General features: G+C 40.6%; 1 protein-coding gene across 2 annotated transcripts in view; it reads right to left on the bottom strand.

The window, feature by feature from the left end:
• uvssa (UV-stimulated scaffold protein A) overlaps window positions 1-21,868 on the bottom strand; it is a 45,023-nt gene extending 23,155 nt beyond the window's left edge. For both annotated transcript variants that reach the window (XM_065958736.1, XM_065958737.1), the window contains exons 1-8: window positions 21,700-21,868; window positions 20,411-20,522; window positions 19,743-19,896; window positions 19,386-19,562; window positions 17,653-17,773; window positions 17,142-17,573; window positions 16,919-17,028; window positions 14,877-15,005 (exon numbers count right to left, since the gene is read on the bottom strand). In XM_065958736.1, coding sequence (XP_065814808.1) covers window positions 14,877-15,005; window positions 16,919-17,028; window positions 17,142-17,573; window positions 17,653-17,773; window positions 19,386-19,562; window positions 19,743-19,896; window positions 20,411-20,520 — 1,233 coding nt within the window. In that variant the 5' untranslated portion in view covers window positions 20,521-20,522; window positions 21,700-21,868. The remainder of the gene's footprint in view (window positions 1-14,876; window positions 15,006-16,918; window positions 17,029-17,141; window positions 17,574-17,652; window positions 17,774-19,385; window positions 19,563-19,742; window positions 19,897-20,410; window positions 20,523-21,699) is intronic.
• Window positions 21,869-22,451: the final 583 nt, after the last annotated feature.

The following is a 22,451-nucleotide window of genomic DNA, read 5'->3' as shown; positions in this document are numbered from 1 at the left end:
TGTTTTGCTCAGGGGAGCTGGTAGCCTAGTGGATAGTGTGGCTGCTATGGTCCTCAAAGTGGGCTGCCTGGGTTCGAATCTGACCTGTGGCCTTTTGCACATTCCCCCCTCTCTCTCTCGTCCCAGTTTCTGACTCTATCCACTGTCCTGTTTCTGAACAAAGACATAAAAAGCTCCAAAGTAAACATCTGAGAATGAAAAGTGCTGTGCTCAAACTGCAACACAGCCCTGCCACTAGGTGGAGCTGTAGGCATGGATTGGTTGTAGCTCCTGCTCCACTCACTCTACCACCCTGATGTAAACAAGCACAGTGAACCGGAGCATCCGGTTGGGGCGGAGCGGTGTAGTCAGTGCTCATGATGGATTCATGTTTGTTCTTTGTATATAATATAGACCTGATCTTTTGTAGTGTCTTGAGGTCACATTTATTATGAATTGGAGCTTAAAGATTGATTGATCCCTAAAAAATCGGATGTGTCCGGTTAAACTGGGATATGGACTGGGAGAATGTCTAACCACATTCAGCACAGATATGTCAATTTTAACCTGCAGGGAGGACTGAGGGCTGGTGGAGCTCGCGCTGCTTACATCAGGCACACTTGGAGACACAAATGACATCGGGTACCTGCAGAGTTTTGTTTTCTGTTTTCTCACCTTTGGTTGGTTTGTGTAACAGAATTTCAAATCCTGTTTAACCGACCAGGAAAGTAGTCAGTTTTGAACCTCAATAGTTGTAACAGTGGTGTAATTTAATGCAAGTTATGTCTGTTTGTGAACCTGAAAACATCAGTGAAGACAAAAATTATTGTTTTGCAGTTTTTTGCTCCCGCTGCTTTGAGTAGTCAGATGACTAGTAAAGAACTATACATGCTCCAAGTCATATACCATTAACCTTATTGGTGCAGAATGTCTCCCTCCATGACAGGGTTTTCAGGATACCAGAATTTAAATTAAAATACTTGATGTATTTACTTCAGTTGTGACATGATCTGTAATTTTGAGTGTTTGTTTAATATGATATTGTAAATAAGTAGATATTTTCTGTATTGAGATGACTTTAGTTGTCACATGAGCTTTAATTCACCATCGGACCGTATCGTCCAACAACCACCGCCATCCTCATTCATGCACCCTGTGCTCCGACCCTACCTTAGGGACAAGGAGGTGTGGACAGGAACGTGAGGAATAGAAATCCTTCCTGCATCTTATCATGTATGATATTTTGTAAAGCGTCTCGAGGTAACACTTGTTGTGAATTGACGCTTTACAAATAATGATTGATTGATTGATGGATAATTATCACCACCTTGTAACACTGAAAAGTCTGAGAAGAAAAGCTAATCAAGTGAAAAGCGTACCTGAGGAAGCCACTATGCCAAACACGTTGTTCACTCCAAAGTCAATCAAAACTATCCTGGTGTGTGCTGGAATACTCTGATCTTCAACAGAATCTTAAACTTTTACATGATTCTTGTAAAAATGAAACAATATTGATACCCACTTGATACCACAGCAACAGAAATTTGAGGTCTCCTGTGATTTCATGTTCTGAATTTCCAAAAAATTGGCAAAAACGTTGGCCACATTTCGGTGCGAAACGTAGCCAATGTTTGTGTGTGATTCAGACGCGGTGCAGGGCTTTGCCTGCCACTTTCTATGGATTCATTCCTCACCTACGCACCTATGTTATGAAATAAATGTAGTTCTTTAAAGTTTTGGTACTATTTTGTTGAAATAATTTATCAAGTATGGTTAACTAGCATCCCTGCAGATGCTAGCTGAATGCAGCAAAGCAAAGGAAACAAAGCAACTCTGAACATGTTGGCTTTAATCAAGTTACAACTTATCTTTATATTAATCCATATAAACAATTACCTGCATGCTAGGGTAGCTCAAAATCTATCTTTAGACTCTAGCGTCATTTCTCATTTCTCCTGTTGCTATAGTCCAACTATAAGCAATGAACTTCCAAACTCCATTGGATCTGCAGAGTCCCTCTGCACCTTTAAGAAAAAGCTAAAGACCCAGCTCTTTATGAATACCTACTAACTTAATGATGATGGTCTCCATATCATTGATGATGATGATGGTAATGACGATGGTTTTTGTTTGATAACGATGACTTTCTATAAGATGGTTTCTATACTGATTAGAGCTCTCAAGAACTGCCCTCAATGTTGTGCTTTGCCTCTGGTCACTTCCTGTCAGCACCTGTGTGTCCAATCAGACTCAAAGCTGATCATTTGCTCTTACTGTTTCCTTTTTTCTAAATCCTTACTTGTGTTGTACTTACTCTCTGATGTACGTCGCTTTGGATAAAAGAGTCTGCTAAGTGAATTGTAGAATTGTAGAAGCAAAGACTGTCTCTCAGAAAAAGACGCGTTGGCTGAAAGACCTGTTTCACTTTCACCAGGTGATACTGGACACCTTGAACAGGTGGTCGTCTCTTTTAGAGGCCGCGCTGTCGTCAGAAAGCCCCTGAGTTTTAAAACTGAACATCAGGTAGAAAGACTAAAACGAGTGGAAGCTTTCAAAGCTAAATATTTGTGCATTTGAAACAACACATTCATGCTAACATATAAATGTACTCTTCAGGTGTCCACATACTTTGGGTTGTTTAAAAGGGAGTGTTATTAAAACTGGGAGAAATTAGAAACTTTATGCTGCTTCTTCCACAGGTGTCTAGCTTATTCAGCGTCTATCCTCCCCCCCCTCCTCCTCCCTCTTAAATAAGACTCTTATCCTTTATAAAAATGATGTGAGGGCGCCGCCTCAGACAACTGCTCCCCTGACTTCATTTGTCTCTTGGCAAGTTTGATGGCGCTGCGTTTAAAAACCCATTCAATCTTATAAACCAAAAATTAAATGTAGTCGACTGTGATGGGCACTCAGTGCATCTGCTATTTATATGCTAATGTACACTCAGCCTGCCAAGGTCTGGCAAATTATTACTGCACAGCCATAAGTCAGGTGTGTGGCAGAGAGGGGAGGGGGCAGGTTCAGCTACACACACACACACACACACACACACACACACACGCACACACACGCACACACACGCACACACACGCACACACACGCACACACACGCACACACACGCACACACACGCACACACACGCACACACACACACGCAGAGGAGGAGAAAAGAGAGCGAGGAAGGAGGAGAACACAGGGAGGTGAAAAAGAGATGTCTCCATTGTCTCCACTGACAAGTTAATATAGCTCTCCACCTGGCCACCCACACACACACACACACACACACACACACACACACACACACACACACACACACACACACACACACACACACACACACACACACACACACACACACACACACACACACACACACACACACACACACACACACACACACACACACACACACACACATTATTTTGTTAAACATTTAAGGCTGAAATGGGAAATGTCTTGTGGATAAACTGATCGTCTCTAATGTCGCCATTATCGCAAACATTTCCCTTAAGAGAGAGCAAACAGTTAGCTTAATGAACACATTACACACTAACACATTTATAAACACACACAGTCATCTTCCTGGGAATATTACACATACATTACAAACACACACGCACACACACACGCACACACGCACACACGCACACACGCAGTGATTGTCTGATAATCTCTGCGCTGACCATTTCACATATTATGATCATTTTTTTAATAAACGTAAAAGTTCATGTTTGCTGCTGATAGATTCAGATGTGACCTGATGAGCTGCCCACCTGAGGGCCAATAAAGGCTTCCTACTACTTGACACTATGGAGAATTAATTGGTCTCAGTCGCCACCTTAAGTGTTTCTATCAGTTTGATTTTTCAAATGTAAGTCAGTTGTTGTTGGAGGAGATCGTGGATTAATGCTGTTAGACGCTCCGCTGTCCCTGTGAGGGAACAAAAGAACGGACTTCTCCTCATCCTGACATTAAATCATGGGTTCTCTTGATCTAAATATTCCTGCTCCAGAACACTGACTGACAGTGACAGCTGATCCTAAAGGTACTACTGTTAGCTAACGATAACTAGCTCCTGTAAGCTAATTCAAACTCATTTATTGCCCTTTACTTCTCAAATAGCTGCATTATTGATCCCCACAGAAAAAATACACAAAGCTGTCTGTGGACTTTCATTGTGGTGTAAGGGGAGGGAGTCTCCGAAACAAAAACTTAAACATCATTGAAGTGAAGTTCTGTTGAGGAGATGGAATGGAAGGAGTGTCCTGTCTGCTGTATAAAGGTCACAAGGTCACAAAATGTGCAGTTTATCTTAACAACCTCATTGTTTTTTCTGAGGCTGTCAGGGGATGTAAACGTGTTGCTTTGAAGAGATGGAAAATGAAAAAGCCTGTGCTGTAGCGCCACAGTGTGCTACACTTTCCTAAACTATTTTTGACCTCTAAGGACTCCACACCGGTCACCTGACTAAGACCTGTGAAGAAGTTGTAGGATTTTGTGTCAATATAACTGTTTTAAGGTTGAATAGCTTTTAAGAGCTGTATCCAGTGTTCAATGTACAATGTAGCCAAACAACACTGATAAGTCTATTCATTTCCTGTCATTCATTCCTCCGATATAAAGGTCACAACCCCCTCCCACTTGCTTGAGGTGAATTCTCCAGATTTTTTCCTGCTGCGCTCCTCTCACGTCAGCTTATTAAGACTTTCTGCAGAAAAAGTACTCGGGGGGGGGGGGGGGGGGGGGGGGGGGGGGCTGGCAGCAGAGTTTTTTGAAAGTGTGAATGCAATACAAGAGGACATACTTTGAACCTAATTACATTGCAGCAATCACAGCCCATTTCAAGGCTGAAGCTATGTATTGGTGTAGTCGTTTAAGAACCCATAAAAAGGCCATAAAAATGGGACCAAGGTTTAGAAATACCAACACTTTAAACACTTTTAACTATATTTTTTTTTAAGTGACAGGAAATCCTCTGTCACTGATTGATTTGAACATATACGGACTAATTAGGCCTGAAGCTTTCAGATGAGTCTGACCTGTATTTGCCACGACATCCCACATCTCTATTAACACCTTGCTCTCCTATTCATTACTACCTCAAGAGGATCCCATGGGATCCCACATTAACGAGAAAAAAAAGCTTTCCACTCCCCTCCCGCTCTCTTCAGCTTCTTCTAGCCCGCTTTATCCCATTATCCCCCCTCCCCTCCCCAAAACACGCACCCACCCCCTGGGTCTCTGGGGAGCAGTCAGCTTATATGATGTGTAGGGTGACATCTTTATTTCACTAACCTTGCCTGGCAGGTCTATTAGCCAGCCCAGAGCTTCCCAAACCTTCCCCTGTCAGCCAGCGTATTCTCAGCTGTCGCCTTCAGTTCCCCCTCCCGGGCCTGTCTCAATCTGTGATCAAAACAGTCATTATGATGCAGCCTCGCCTCCTGCCACACTCAAATTACACACTGCTATTCTTCATTTCAACCGGGACTGTCTGAGAGGACTCCTGGAATGTCCTGAAGAGGAGCCGGGGAACCTTCAAACACCATGGTTGGGGGGGTTGCAAGAGGCCGTTTTTTGCCAGGTAGTATGAAACTGGTTCAGAGATCTCAGAGATAATTAACAAATCGACCCCCCACCCACTTTCTTGTCGGTCCCAGAGGATCCATCAGCTCTAATTTAAAAACCATCTCCTTTCACATTATCACAGAGCACTGATGTGAGCAGATGGAAGCACAGAGATCAACCCAATGTTACTCTGACAGCAGACAGGGTGTTTCATTCACTCACTCGTGTTAGCCCGATGATGCCACTTCCAAAATCAAGTCATCCAACGAGGGACCGCCATTCCCAACCTCATAAATACGTTGTCCCAATCTTAAAGATAAAAGTAGTCCAGATCCCTTCAAACCTCCAACTCTATCACATTGCAAGATTGTCCTAAATTTCTGTTATTTTCAGATATTTGTTGAAGGCTATCTTTGGTCTCTCGCCGGGGACAGCCAAAAATCTTACTGCTTGTACCCTGCATAAGACGTAGTGTTCCCCCATAGCATTTCCTTTTTTGATTAGTGGATGTGAGTAGGCCTTCAGTAACTCCTCGAGAATAAATAATTCATCCACATACAGGCCACCGTTTGTTAAATCACAAAAGAGATGCATTTAGACATTTACAGGCTCATACCGCTGAAGTGAGCCTGAGTGAAGCCTCAACAAAGCTTGACTTCTACCTTTGGACTGAAACCACAAACAGCAGCCTTTAGGTGACAAAAACAATGAAGCCAATGCAAAGTGCAACATCCTGGAGGGCTGGCTCCATGAGCCCCATCAGTTATGTACACCACCCATTCCAAAAAGGCTGTTTTACAGCAGAAATGAACATGTTTACATCCTGGTGATTGTCTGAACGAGGGGAGGTTCTTTTTATAATGAATCCATTTTGATTTGATGAAAGATACGATTTATCCATAGTTAGGCGTGTAGCTGACATGATTGACAGGTGGGCGTGATGTAACAGTTCATCAAGAGGTTTAAAACCCGCCTCAGCTCCAGCTCTCAGCCTGTCGTTAGGTTGACTGAAAGTTAGACTGAGACAGGATTTCCAACATGGCGGCTGCTGCTGATGAGCCTCCAGAGCCCCCTGTAGGAACAGATGGCTGACATCACTCAGGCTTCATCCTTTAATATTTACAGTCTATGACTGAGACCCAACAGATGAACAGGCGCTACTCCAGGACGTCATAATGTATGTTGTAGACGTAAGTGTCAATGAGAAAAGGAACTCTTGACTGGACGTTGTTAAACGTTAAACTCTGGCTTCACTGAATTCACTGAGGTGTATATCATCATCAGACGGTGATAGACAAAGATGAATAAAATAATAATGGATCAACTGATTCCCTGCTGTACATTAAACTCAGTCTGTCTCTATAAAGCATGCTGAGAGGGAAACAGACAAACAGAGGCAGACAGACCAAGAGGAAAAACATATTTCTGCAGTACAACTCAGAGAGACACATTCAGAGAATGAATGTACAAATGAAAAGGGGGAAGTGCAGGAGGAGAGAAATAGAGGGATAGTCTCTCTTTGTTTATCTGCAATGAGAAACAGGCGGCCACATCCATTGTGCTGTGATAAGATGGGTTATCAGCAGTAAACAAGGCCCTGGTCTGTATGAATGGAGCCCGAAGTGACTAAATACACTCTTAAAAAAACAGATATGTTCAAATAAGTCTGCATGTCGAAGCCTTTTATTAAACACAACACCATGTTTTCAGTTAGCTCATCGGAGGCATGCGATTCTTCTGGTTCATTTTCAAAGATATAAAGACCACACAATGACAGCTGCTGTATGTGGGTGTTTGTTTGAAATAAAAAAAATGTTCTGCTAAAAGTTGGAACAATTAGTCAAGAAGAACCAAAGTCAACTGTCATGTTTCCAGTCCGATTAGCACTTTTCTTTCTTGCCAAGTACTGTATTGGTCCGAATATAAGACGGCCTTTTTCCCCATCGAAATAGGTCCGAAAAAGTCGGGTCGTCTTATATTCAGGGTCTAGTATTCAGAGCGCAGCTCTAATTGTTCGCCTGTCCCTTTAAATGCGCGCTCTGGGAGGAGCAGGGGAGTGATGACAGTGAGAGAGAACACAGTGGGGCGAAGGACGTGTGTGAGGAATAGGAGACGTCGGAGGAGAAGTTTGACGAGCTTTAGTTTAGTTTAGTTAAAGATGTGGCCTGTATTTTCTCTCTTATTTAAAAATGTTGATAATATTGCTTGATTTTAATGTTGAATCATACTGTACATATTTTGACCTTGTGAAAAACTTTGTTTTGAAAAGTGCCGTAGCATATAACGATAAATAGGCCTACGTTTATTATTGTTATCATTATTACAACAACAGGTGTTTAATTCAATGTGTTTTTAATATTGGGGAGCGATGAGAGCGAGAGCGAACACAGCGGGGCAGAGTGTGTGTGTGTGTGTGTGTGTGTGTGTGTGTGTGTGTGTGTGTGTGTGTGTGTGTGTGTGTGTGTGTGTGTGTGTGTGTGTGTGTGTGTGTGTGTGTGTGTGAGGAATAGAGAGGAGACATCGGAGGAGAAGTTTGGAGAGTTTTAGTTTAGTGGTAGTTTAGTTAAAAACGTTGCCTGTATTTCCTCTGTTATTTCAAAATGTTAAAAACATGTTGATAATATTGTTTGATTGTTAATCGATTTTAATGTTGAATCATACTGTACATAGTTCGCCCTTGTGAAACACTTTGTTTTGAAAAGTGCCGTAGGCCTATACCGATAAATACGGTATGTTAATTATTATTATAATTATTAATACAACAGGTGTTTAATTCAATGTGTTTTTAATATTGTTATTTTCAAATAAAATGAAGTTCTTTAAACAAGTTCTTTATAAAAACAAGATCTGGTCTGCAAATCTTTTTTTCTAAATATGAGTGTTGAAAAACGGGGGTCGTCTTATAATCAGGGTCGTCTTATATTCGGACCAATACGGTAATTGTTCTAAAAATGCTGCACAGTTCTGCAGGCGTTTAAATGTACAATTCAGACTCTACTGTGTTACAGTCTTATTATCCCTCAACGTCTCCTCAAACACAAACAAACAAACGTTGTGTCCTGTGCCCTCTTCGGTTGTAAATATTAAAGGATGAAGTCTGAGTGATGTCACCCATCTGTTCCTACAGGGGGCTCTGGAGGCTCATCAGCAGCAGCCGCCATGTTGGAAATGCTGTCTCAGTCTAACTTTCAGTCAACCTAACGACAGGCTGAGAGCTGGAGCTGAGGCGGGTTTTAAACCTCTTGATGAACTGTTACATCACGCCCACCTGTCAATCATGTCAGCTACGCTCCTCACTATGGATAACATGTATCGTTTTTTAAAATCAACAAGGAGCTGTTAAAAAAAACCCTCTGTACTGTGTGTGCCAGTGATGATTTCAACTAATCAGATCTGTTTTCATTTTTTGTACCAGGCTGTAAACATGTTGCCTGTTGTGTGTATGTGACTTCCTGTGTTCCTGCAGCCAGCCTCTAGTGGACACTCGACATACTGCAGGATTTTGCACTTCCTCATTGGCTTCATTTGGAGTTTGACACTTGGTTTGACACAGCAGTAGGGCCGGGTGATATGACCTCAGATCAATGTCACGATTAATTAATTTGACCTCAATGACGATTAACGAACGATTATTTGTTTTTGTTTTTTTGCCCTCGTAGTTCACTGACATGGTCTCTACTGTAAATATGTTCAACTAATAAAGCTGGGATAGAAAAAGTGAATATCTGATGAACTGTTTTGAGGTTATTTATTGAATATTTCAAACTGAAATCAAAGCTTGAAATGAAAACGACACATTTTAGTTTTAAAGTAGAAATTAACTTCTCTAAAACAGTAGAAAATAAATAACTTACATTTCCTACAAACAGTTTATCCACAGTGTTTACATTTGACTTCTTTTTGTTCGGTGTCGTCTTCCCTAAAGACGAAATGAGTCCTAACGACGGACATTACTTTTCATGACGTGACTCTGCCCTGAAAATAATCAAAATAATCGTCATGGGCGAGATTACGTCAGTTAGAGGTTCTGAATATCTGCTTCGATTCATTTTCGATTGATTGTCGAGCCCTACACAGCAGTCATGAAAACACTTATCATAAATCTTTTTTAAAAAAAAGATGGGAAGGTGCTGAGCCAAAACAGGAAAACAATAAGGACATAACTCCAAATTGTACATGTAATGGCCACACGGATGTTTGGAGCAGACGCTCTTCTTCTGCCTGTAAGACAAACACACACAGCAGGGTAAAGAGACAAACCTCAGTGGGGGGGCCGTCGCTCCCAACACCTCCCCTCAAACTATACTGAAGAAATCAAAATGACCTGACAGAGAACTAAAAACTGAAAACACAAATACGAAACCTAAATAATGAAAATGTATTTTTGTGCACTTTAAGGTGAAGCACTTGGTTTTTTTAAAGATGTATTTTTTGTGCCTTTATTGTAGAGATAGGACAGTGGATAGAGTCTGAAGTCAGAGAGAGAGAGAGAGTGGGGAATGACATGTGAGAAAGAAGCCACAGGCTGGATTCAAACCCAGGCTGCCCGCTTGAAGGACTACAGCCTCTGTACATGGGACACGCGCACTAACCACTGAGCCACCAGCACTTCTAGTTTTGTTGTACTTTTGTACAATGACATTATAACCGATGTAGACAGTCTCTCATCATGCATCCATCACAGGGAATAAACATAACCCCCCCGCCCTCCCCAACTCGCTCCAGGTGAATTCACCTGATTATATCCTGCTGCGTTCTCACATCAGCTCACTCTGACTTTCTGCAGAATAGACACGAGGATGCTGGAGGAGAAACTCCAGATAAAGTCAGGGTGACTTTTAGGCTGTTTGCATTCATACACACAGACTAACCCCAAGACTGTGGAGGTTTGGTGCGAAAGTGTGAAAGTACCTACTTAAAGTCAGTTCTGCTGTGGCCATAAACTGTTTATGAAATAAATGAATAAACTGTTTATTCTAAACATCTTTTCAAGGTTAAATGTGCACAGTACGACTTGGCCAACTTTTAAATATAACACAAGTGAAAGGAACTGTTGTTAAAAAAACTAAACAAAGCACCATTGTGCATTTCTATTTTCAAGTTTTCCAACTTTATGTAGATGATTTTTTTATTCTTCTGTCTGACTCCCTCATTCAGTAAAAGTCATCTCTATCTGCATCTATAACACCCCCACCCCCATTCTGGCTCTCTCTGCTGCCCCCCCTGTAATGTGAGACAATACTGAGGGGCCCGCTGAGAGAGAAACCAATCGTGTGGTGTGTCAGCAGCCCGATAGAGAAGGACCCGGTAATGGAAGGCCTTTTAAGGCTAAAAAGGAAAAGCTAATTATGATAAAGGGGCTGTAAGTTGTGTGGTTATCGCAGCGCTGGGCCTGCTGGTGCATCAGACTGGTCCCTGACAGTGATAACCAGCCAGAGCGAGACGCCCGGGCGCTCTGTCACTGTCACTCTGACGCTCCGCTGGCCTAAAGATGGATTCACACGTTACAACTTTTATGCCTTTTTTTTTTTCATACAGCACTTTGCATTAATGTGTTCTTTAGAACTGGAGCTGTGACTCCTCTCTGTTTCTCTGATCTCTTAGCAGAGGAAGTGTGCAGAAAAATCCCTCAGCACCAATTAAACAATCTCAAATAAGCATTTATTATTAAAAAAAACAAAAAAAAAACACTGAAGAGGTGACTTTTGACCCTCCGTTTAAATCAGCTAAGACAACAGCAGATTTACGATGCACGGCCAGATTTGGAGGCCGGCAGATAGACATATCAGCTGTCAAAGCCATGGGGCACATTAGTGGTAGTGAAGGGGATAAATGGGTACATCCTCCCCCACTGCTCCCCAATTTCTCCCCTCTGTCTCTGATGCATTATGCATGATGGCTTCACTTTGCTATCTATGTCTTTACTCTCAATATTTCCATCCTCTCTTTATGATACCTCCCTCTAGAGTAAGGACTGAATAGAGACATTAGAGGGAAAATAAACGTAGGAAGAGAAGAGTTTAGAGAACTCCAGGGTTTGAGAGGTACTTCACATCATAAACTTCGTATCCCAGCAACAGGGATTGATATTATAGTTGTTCTTTTACAAGAGAAAAATAATGATAGATTCTTTTTTAATCAATTGCAGCCTAAGCACTTTGCATGTCTGGAAACATTCATTGTTGTTTATCTAAAGTGAACATTAGTGTAAAGATTAGTGATAAGTGTACACCATAAGACTGAGTGGTTACAGGAATCTGAGGCCGCAGTTCTTCAATAGGCCACTAGATGAAGCGTCAACAAGAGCCAAATGTGTTTACTGCAGAATCCTCATTCAAAGACCTTTATAAAGTGTTTAAGAGTGTGTTTAAGATGTGATCATCTTTACAGAGTGTATTTGTGTTGCTTTTAAAGCCATGTTGTTCAGTATTTTTTATAATAATGAATGTTAGGTTTTCAATTCTTTACTGTGGGACTTATTGATAGGATTGTTGTGAGAGTTTTGTGCAGAGCAGTGCAGGGTAAAGATATTTCCTTCAGTCTGTTTGACATGTGGGCCAGAAAAGGCCCCAGGCACAGCCCAATATGAGGCCTTTCTCAGTGGTGTAGTGGAGCTTCGGGCAGGTGGGGTATACTCTGAATTTTTCCACCAAATGTATGTTTTTATTAAGTGGCCCGTCCAGCAGAGGATAAACGGCCTCTTTTAGAAACAGAGACTGTTTGACTGTTTGAGACTCCTCTTGCATTTGTTCACCTAAAAAAACTGACCTTTTATATTTGCACATTGACACTCTGCAACTTCACTTCAGGGAGAGGGGATGGTTATAAAATGAAAATAAGCCACAGAAGAGGAGCAGAATGTAACTGGACAACAGAACAAAGACGGAGACATCTACATAGTGAAGCATTTTGAGTAAATGATTTCAGGACTGGAGGTAATGCATTACAAAGCAATGCAATAGTGTACCAACTCTGATTGCTGTTTTGTTGTAACAAGTCACATAATGCGTTGGTTTTTTCAATTTAAGTAATCAGTTATTATTAAGAAACAGGTGTACCTTATGGAGACTGAACAATCAGTGGGTAAATAAACTCTGTATACTCTGCACTACACCCCTGTCCCTCCCCAGTTTTACTTAAAGCAATCATAACAAGTGAACAAGAAATATTGTGAAAGTATCTTTTGTTCAGTGACCAAACCCAAAGATAAAGACGATTCTGTTCACTAATTGTGAGTTAGAAAATAAATGTACACACAGTTGAAAGAAAAGAAAAAAAAATCAGCTGATGTGATGATTCTGAAAACATTCGTCCTCTCTGTCTGATCTTTTAGTCTTTTTAAATTAAAGATCTGTGCCTCATGTTCAGTGTTGTTAATATCGTAAATGTAAGCTGTAGGACGATGCTGCCACCTGCTGGCCATGCTCTGTACCAGCAGCTACATCAGCTGGTCTTTTAAATGTAATCATGGATCAGACATGTGTAAATTCACTCTTTTTAGAATTGACTGCTGGAGGTGCACAGTAATGAACTGACCATGTTAGAGAGTCATCCACAGGATACAAAGAGGGGTTTTACACTTAAGTTGAAGTGCTTCTGCTTTGAAAATGTAAAGAGTTGAAGGTGTTTGCTCCCCTCTGAAGTTCTGCTGTCGTTGGCTGTGATAAATCTTTTTGTGTATTTCTGTCTGTCTGATGTTTCTAAAGACCGACCCCACGCTCTCCATCCAGTGAGCTTGTGGGTATAAATTATGTGCGCTCACACGTCATTAAAAGCTAGATTTTTTTTCAACCAACCGTGGAGCCCACTGATATTAATACAGCGTTGATTACACACCAAGAAACAGATTGTAACCATGTGATCATGCGACAGACAACAAGGAAATTATTTTAAAAAAGAAAAAAGAGGGTTTCGCCACGAAATTAAAGAACGATTAGAGACAATTTGAAGGGGAACAGCAGAACGGATGAAGCAGAGGGGCAAATCGAGAAAGCAAAGGAGAGGATCCAAAACACTGAAGAGGTCATGACAAAGATGTTGAAGCTACACGTGATGCTAAAAGACTTATAGAGAGACGCTCCAGATGTGAGAATGTGAGAGGGAGAATTACCAACGATGGGTACATTCATGGAAAATCTGCTTCAAGAGGGTCTAGGTCTATCTGAGGACGTGACAGATTTGCAAATAGAAAGAGCACAGCGTTCAGCGGGGCCGTCAGAAGACACCCATCATATCTAAGACACTCTACTCTGTAAGGGACGGGATCCACATGGCAAGATAACCAAATAAACCTGGATCACGACTATCCACCTCTCATCATAAAAGAGAGAAGAGAATAATACGCAGAGGTCCGCAAAGGTACTGAAAGAAAGTTCAATTCCAGACTCTCTTCCCCTCCAAGCTGCGGGTGAGTCTTAACCCTCAGGCATCAGTTTAATTTACGACCCTCTTAAGTCACTAAGGACAAACATGTCCACTTCTAAAAAACTGCTATAAAAATAGAACAGATTGATATTTTTTCTGCATACATCTCTTCAACAACTTCAGTCCTGTTCAAAACTACCAAACATTCAATCATTTTTAGGAATTTAACCCTTCCTAAAAATGATTGAATGTTTGGTAGTTTTGAACAGGACTGAAGTTGTTGAAGAGATGTATGCAGAAAAAAATAGAAAAAAATATCATTTGTAAGTGGACATTTTTGTCCTTAGTGACTTAAGAGGGTAGTAAACATGTTTCACAGTGTTCTATTGATCTATTAAAAAAAATGCATTTAAAAATGTGTCAAGAGAGACTTTCTCACAAAAATGTGTGCCATATGCACTAACACAAACAAAATGATGACCAGATGAAGAGGAAACATTTGCCCAAATGGACAAAAATGTCCATAATGATGCATGAGGGTTAAGGACGGAACCAAAATCTCCAAAACAATAGAGGTGGCAACCTTAAGATGTGATGAGCAGAGGCTATACCGTGAACACCATCAAGCCTCCAGGGGGGGCGGACAAATGACAAATAACTTAAATTGAAAACCCTAAACTCAAAGACATCTATACAATAGTGAAGGTTATGTGCATTGACAACTATAGTTTGCTTTTTGAATAATGAGGAAAATTAAAAAAATATATATATGTAAATTTGCTCAGCAGAAAACACAAGGTCATCATGTAAATGACTTCTCTCTCCATCGCCCCTGGCTGCTGTAAAAAAAACCTCTTCCTGCATGTTTGAACAGGTGTCAGGTGAAAGTGAGGTCACCCTGCAGGCAGATCTTTAAACCTTGAATCAGCTGAACTATGAGTAATAAGGTGGTATTGTTTGTGACTCACCACTTTGCGGACTCTGGTTTTATAATCGATGTGAAGCTCTTTGTGTTTCTGCAGAGACGCTTCTAATGAACTCTTCAGGTCCAGAGCTCTCCTCAACATCTGCTGTTCAGCGCCCGCTTTGGTGAACACCTACACACACACAGGTAAAAACACACAGGTAAAAACACACCAGACAGACATGAAAACAAACAGGTGAGACTGCCTGGACATCATTTATATACAACCATTTACAAAATAAGATAAGACAAAATAAAGAGATTCAACATTAAGGATAAATTAAACGTTCAAAGCAGCAGCAATAACAGCAATGTATACAGGAAAAAGACAGCATGGCACCATTATCATCAGAAAGTTGTTGGGCCACATTGAGTGTTGTCCAAAGTGTGGAGCGAGAGTATTAAACCCTGTAACAGGTGTAACAACTGAACAGGTGTAACACCTTTTATTAGTTGTCATGGCAATCCGAACATTTCTTTAAAACAAATGTCACCAATCATGAAGGTGTTTTTCTCAAATTGTGGAGTGATTTGAGATAGTCTCCTAAGGAGTGTCCAAAAGCTTTCTGCAGTATTCATCCCCGGCACACTAACGAAGGGCGTGTGGAGGGAGTACTTTAAGAAAGGCCCATAGTCTGTAGGAAAAGATAGACGACATGACAGCTACCTAAAAGTGAAGCAAAAACATTAAGAGCTCTAACATGTGGTGTCGGTCTTAAGGTCTGCCTCCTCCTTTAAACAAGTGACAAACTACTAAGGGTGCACCGATAGATCCATGTGACCCTCACGAGTAGAGCCGATTTAAGGCCTGATCAGACACATACACACACAGATGAGCTGTTTCATGCCCTGTGCAGAGCGCTGCGCACAGTGACACACATCATAAAACTAAAGCAGAATACAGGTAACAAAGGTTTCAAGTGGAGATTCATCTGAGTGAGCATGAGAGATGGTCATGTGACCTCAAAGTCAAAGTCAACTTTATTGTCAATTTCAAAATATGCCAGACATACAGTGGAATCGAAAATGCGTTTGTCTCCGGTGGTGCAATACAACCAAAATAAGGTAAAATAAGATAAGGTAAATTAGATAAAATAAAATGAGGTAAAAATAAGATAAATAATATTTACAGTAATACATTTTAAATTGTGCAAAAGGTAGTAAGTAAAATACAATAAAATTTAAAGAAAAAGTGAACTTGTGCAGTATGTGCAATGTGCAGTAAACTGAGTGTACAGAGACCTGAGTGAGCATGAGAGATGGTCATGTGACCTGAGGCACTTTTGAATAGTTTTTTGTAACAAAAGTTATTTAACAGTCAGGTTTTATTATAAATAAAAATATATTTAAATCAAAGACATTTTCCATTTTTTTTTCCGTTTTGCTGATAGTAGAGCTTTAAAGACAGAAAATCAGTATCGGCAGGTCAGACCAGGTAAAATGGGAAATCAACTGGCGGCCCCGTTGGCCACATCCAGCTCTACAAAGCTTTCCAAACATACATTAGAATATAAACAAATTCAGAACATTCGACAATTTGATTTGAAAAAAATATGTTGTGGTATTGAAGGTATTTAGGAGGGCATCAAGAAAAAAGCTGACACTGGTATAAATGTAGCTGATGACCCCTGAACTATACAATCAGAAAACATGTTTCTGTCATCATAGTACGATGTTATCAGGCTGATATTTATTTTTAATACTGAAGTTAAGATTTAATTTGTTTAATGATATAAAAAAAAGGAGTATAACGGAATATAGCTCTGTTGACAGATGAGGCTCCTGCATTGCTGTGTGCAACAGATTATCAGAGTAGAGGAGGACAGTGAGTGTCTGTTCCGCTGTGGACTGAACCCACCTGAGCGACCTTTGACCTTTAATCAGGACGTTTAGTGTGCTTTGGATAGAGGAAGGGACAGACGATCTCTACTGAGCATGTCCTGCCTCTAAATCAGTTCTCAACTCGTCTAGACAATTAGTGAATAAAATGTCTTTCAGAAGGACACCTCATCCATCATCACACACACTCAGAGGTTTGTAACCTACCTGGACCCAGCTCTGCACAGCTGGTAGGTGTTTGGTCTTGATCAGTTTATGGAGGTCTATCACCGTGGAAACCACTGCCTCATTATCTTCTGTCTCCTTTAAATGAAGACCTGGAGGAGGGAGAAGGAAAAGAAAAGTTAAAGAAGTAGAAAAATATATCGTCTTAGCTTCCACCTGCCTGTGTTTCTGTTTGAACAGAATCTGTGCTCATATGTTGACGTACCAGTGCTGAGGTTCAGGTCCAGACTGTACGAGTGAGAGATGAGACCAGAGTTACGGATAAAACTGTCTCCATCAAGAGATTCCTGTTCATCTTCATCCTCCTCCTTTTCTTCTTCTTCTTCTTCTTCTTCTTCTTCACTACTCTCCTCCTCTGTCTCCTTCTCATCCTGCTCTTTCCCATCCTTCTTCTTTTCTTCCTCTCCCTTCTTGATCGTACCTTCTTCATCTTTTTCCTCCATCTCTTTCATCGCTCCGTCTCTCCTGTCATCCTTCAGGTCTTTGCTGCAGCACGGCTCTTCCTCACACTCATTGGCTGGTCGGGACTTTTGGGGGCTATTGGCTCCCTGAATGCCTGCGAGGTCAAACTCGGGTAAAAGGAGCCTCATGCATGACTCCATCTCGGTCAACGTCGCCTCGATTTCCTGCTGCGACTCTGATGAAGAAATACAACTTGATGAACATTCCTGAATAAATACTTTAACTGTTATCGTTGTTTGATGATGTCTGTTTACCCTCCATGTCTTTGGATGCCGCCTCCACCCTCTCCTTGTAGATCCTCGCCATTTTTCTCTGTCTCTCCTCCTCCCGTCTCCTCTCTGCTACAGTCCGAGCCTCAGCGTCCTGAAAGTCCACCTGAAAACATTCAAACATCACACTCGTTCACAACATCAGGATCACAACATGGGAAAATTAATTTAACACAGAAAACAGACTGACAGTACCAGAGCAGGTTTAGATTATGTGGTGTCATCTTTAGGGGATAATAATAATATAATAATATCTTTATTTATAAAGCACCTTTAAAAACAAATGTTTACAAAGTGCTGTGACAGACAAAGCAAATATAGCAACACAACAACAGAACAGAGATCAACAGAGAGGGCAAAAATAATATCAATGCAAATAACAGGAATAAGATTCAACAGGCAGGTATGGAGAGGCAGTTCAGTACAATGAAGGAACATTAGTTTAAAATCAACCAGGAGAGAAGAAAATGAAAATTGAGGGAGAGTGGGACGACATCACATCACAGGCTGTAAACACAGAATGAAGATTAAAAACAAGAGATAAACGGGAGATTGGTTAAATGAATAAAGCAACAGAGAGCTGAAGAGTAAAACGATAAAAGGAGGAGGAATTTAGAAAGACTAAGATCAGTAAAATGAATACAGGAAGGGATACATTTAAAGGCTAAAACATTTAAAGAAGAGAAAGATAAAAATTACTACTTTAAATGTTCCACCCAATACTCTGGTTTATCTACTAATCAGGGCGCTGAGGGGTTTGTGAATGAGAAGGAGTTTATAGCTGATGTGTGATTTCATTGGAGACCAGTGGAGTTGGATGAGGGTTGTGGTGCAGCCAGGGCTTAGTGCGGGTGAGAACCTTGTCAGCCTGTTGGGGCTCTGCTGAGTGAGTACCTCACATAGGACTCACATAGTCGAGGCAGGAGGTTACAAAGTTTGATTTTTTGGGGCTTTCTGCCTACAGAGTATCGAAAAATGGCTTGTCATTCGATACCAAATTTCGATGCCTACAGAGTTTGATGGTCCGCACTGGTTACCACTGGTAATGGTGATTGGCTGCTTAACCAGACGGGGCACACGTGTGTGTTGTTGTGTTTTGAGAGGCTTGACTACAGTGTGCATCGTGAAGTTTAGAAACATGTCAAGAGATCAAAACAGACAACTTTAGTTAAAGCACAGTGTGGTAAAATGGTTTATATTCTCATGTTATGAAACTGCTTTGAATGTTTTAAAATGCCAAAACCAAAGATTTGTATCATAATGTGTAATGTAATTTGTTTTGTTAAAATGGATTTTTATAAAATTGGTATTGAAAAAAAGTATCGTTTAGGAATCGTTATCAAAGTCAAGGTATCGTTATCAGTATCATATCAAAGATTTTTGAAAGCTATCCAGCTCTAGGCGTGAGTCAGAGTTTCTGCCACTTCTGTCACTTTGAGTTCAGAGAGTGACGGTCGGAGTCAGGAGACATCTTTTTTATGAAAGGAGGCGGATTTGATGTGGGAGATGAATGTCCAAATAATAACCTTGAGACTGATAAACACTGATCACTTTGAGAAACTGTATGTAAAGTGTGCAGCCTGTGTTTCTGTTGCTCATGCAGCTCAGTGATGCAGCTAAAAACTAAAAAACAAAGCAAGTGTATCTACTCAGGGTCCCTTTATCGGATTAGAAACAACATGTTTATCTCTAGGAGGTATTTCTTACATCCCTCTCACCTTCTTGACCTGCTTCAGGAAGTGGTAGCCAAGAGCTAACTTCTTGTATGCCGTCCCATAAGAGACCTGCCAGGATTGGACGGTTTGGATAGCCAGTGCCCTTAGCTTCCTGGCAACTTCTTTAGGAGGGGGGAGGGGCTGTTCCAAGTCCGTCTCTACAGTCAATTCCAAGAACTCCTGCATGGGGAGGAGGGCATTAAAGAGGACATGGAGGACATGGAGGAAGAGGAGCGAAAGAGGAGAGGCTGTTCATCTCTCATTCCTCACAGAACCATACCAGAGGTACTCACTCCACACTATTCTTTCTCTGATGCGTGTTAATCCTTAAGTTTATCTGAGATGAGTGATTGGTTCTACCTGGAAGTTGTCGACCAGCATCGTCCTGAAGTGGTGCGATCTGGAGAAAAGCTGGCTGGCGATCTGAAAGGCGGACAGTCTGACCTCGGCGTGTTCTTGGCTGAGCTGAGACATCATGGAGTGATAAACGTGGTCGATGCAGTCATTAGACGCTCTGAAAGAAGTGAGCCGAACAACAGGGAGAGTTAAAAGTAGTTTGGGATTCACTCTGTTTTTCCAACGTGTACATTTCATTCTGTTATTGATCGTATCAATATTCATACGATCCTGTGGAATCTTACAGCTGATTCAACACATCAGGAAAATGTTTCACACAGGTGGTTCAGTCTTATTAAAACATTTATAATCAGGTAAATTTAGTAGATATATTGTGTATGGTTTATTATGATAATGATAAAAGAACTTTAATCATATAGCACCTGATATTGTTGTTTACAAAGTGTTTTAACAGACAAAGCAAAAAGAGGATTAAAGGATGTTTCTGAATCTGCTCCCCTGATCTCCTCCAGCAGGTTGACCCAAAGTCGAGAGGCCCTGAACTCCCTTACATTTCAGCATCCACTATGTCATTGATCATGTGGCCCATTGTGCATCAATATGTCGGAATTAAAAAGCAGCACTCGACTTAACGAAAAAAGACGTAGTAAAAATGAAAAGTAGTAACGTACTTGCAGATCTTCTTGATCTCCTTCATCTTGTCCTGGTTCAGCTGAGGCTGTCCAGATGTGGTCAGCTCCTCCACCAGCACAGACAGCCTGTCCCTCTGAGACAACTCCATCACTACACACACACACACACACACACACACACACACACACACACACACACACACACACACACACACACACACACACACACACACACACACACACACACACACACACACACACACACACACACACACACACACACACACACACACACACACACACACGTCAACCTGTGAAATACTGCTGACTGGGAGGAATTTACCTGGAGATAATTTTCCCTCCATATTCAACAAAGACAAAAATATTGAAACATTCTATGTGACTGTGGAAGCAGCTGTGAATCTGAGTGAAAACAAAAACAACAACAAGAGAGAAGGACAACATATTATAGAGATATTGGAGGTAAATAGCAAAACAATTTATTGAAAAAACGTTTTTAACCCCTACCAGGGTTTAGGGCAAAGTGTACATAAAGAAAACATAAATAAACCACAGTGACATACAGGCAACACTGAACTACATAAGAGTTTCAAAAGTATTAAATATGATCTAAAAAAGAATAGTGATATTAAAAAGACTGATTAAAAAGTTTTTACAAACAGTCAAATTATTTTGATATGTCTTCATATCTTTTTCACAAGTGTTCAATAACTGTATTTGATGGATCCTGGATCAATGCAATACATGTATATATCTATCTCTCTGGATCAACCATAGATCTAAGAAAGATATCTGCCAATATATCTGTATCTTTTTCGCTCCATATTTTGATATTGGCCGAAAAGTCTAAAATGAGTTTGAAAATATGGGCAGAAATCCAATATGTGCATCCCTACTTATTATATCTGAACTCCTGTTTGACCTGTGTTTTATTCTTTGAATTGTAAGGTTTTTTAATGATTTAGTGGTGTTGTTTTGACTTCTTGTGTGAAGCACAATTTGAATATTTCTAAATATATCCGACTTTTTTATCCAATCACATTAACTAGCCTGCATACAAAAATAAAATAAGATTCAGATTAACAGCCACACAGCCTTCTTTGAAACATCAACTAGTGTATACTAAAATAATCAACATTCATTTACTATTCAGATAACTACACGAATAATCCACAATGAATACAACTGTAAGAAAATACACTATAGAATATACACAACTCGATCATTAGTTAAATGATCATTTGTTATGGTTATGATGTTAGCTAAATGCTAACAAATGTAAACAAACTCTTTAGCTAACCTCTTACCTGCTGTCAGTTGTTTTTTTTAAACATCCAGATGTTAGCTCCAAACGCCGTGAGAAAGTTTTATCTCTGGCATGACAAAAACTATTACATTTACGAAGTTTATTTAGTTCAAATTACACATTAATATCCTTCTCTGTGTCTGCTAGTCCTTGCCTCAAACGTACTTCCGTTCATGACTGTACTACCGGGATGAATTTTCGGAATAAAAGCATCGATGATAACGCTCTTGTGAGGGGCCTTTTTTACGACGGCATATTAGGGCCACTCAAAAAACAAGAGATTAAAGCCGTAAATTTGAGACTATAATCTCATAAATGTATGGCTTAAATATTTAGTATTTAATATTTCCCTTCTGTGGTTTAAAATCGTAAATTTTAGTTGTTGTTGTTGTTTTTCCTTTAATGTGTCCCTAATACTCTACATTGTAGAGTTCAGCTGAACTGACAACAAATTATAGGCTACAGATCGCAACGAAACAGATCACTGTGCACATGTATAAATCACCTGAGGCTTCTTGCATGCTCTGATGGGTGACTGTTCTTTTAATTGAGTTTGCACAGGAGCAACATGAGTGGTAATCCGGGTTTTGCATTTTACAGGGCAGTGTTTCTCACAGTGTACTAAATGATGCCATTTGTGTTCAGTTGCAAAAACTGTGATGAACTGGAATTATATTTAAGTATGGCCGTAACCAGCTATGAGGACACAGAGGTCTGGAACTTTTTTTTTAAACAAGACAGCAACATTTTTTA

This window comes from Labrus bergylta, chromosome 9 (genome assembly GCF_963930695.1).
Source record: "Labrus bergylta chromosome 9, fLabBer1.1, whole genome shotgun sequence".
Taxonomy (NCBI): domain Eukaryota; kingdom Metazoa; phylum Chordata; class Actinopteri; order Labriformes; family Labridae; genus Labrus; species Labrus bergylta.
Note: the sequence above shows the minus strand (reverse complement) of the source record. Positions and strands in the feature narration are given on the sequence as shown.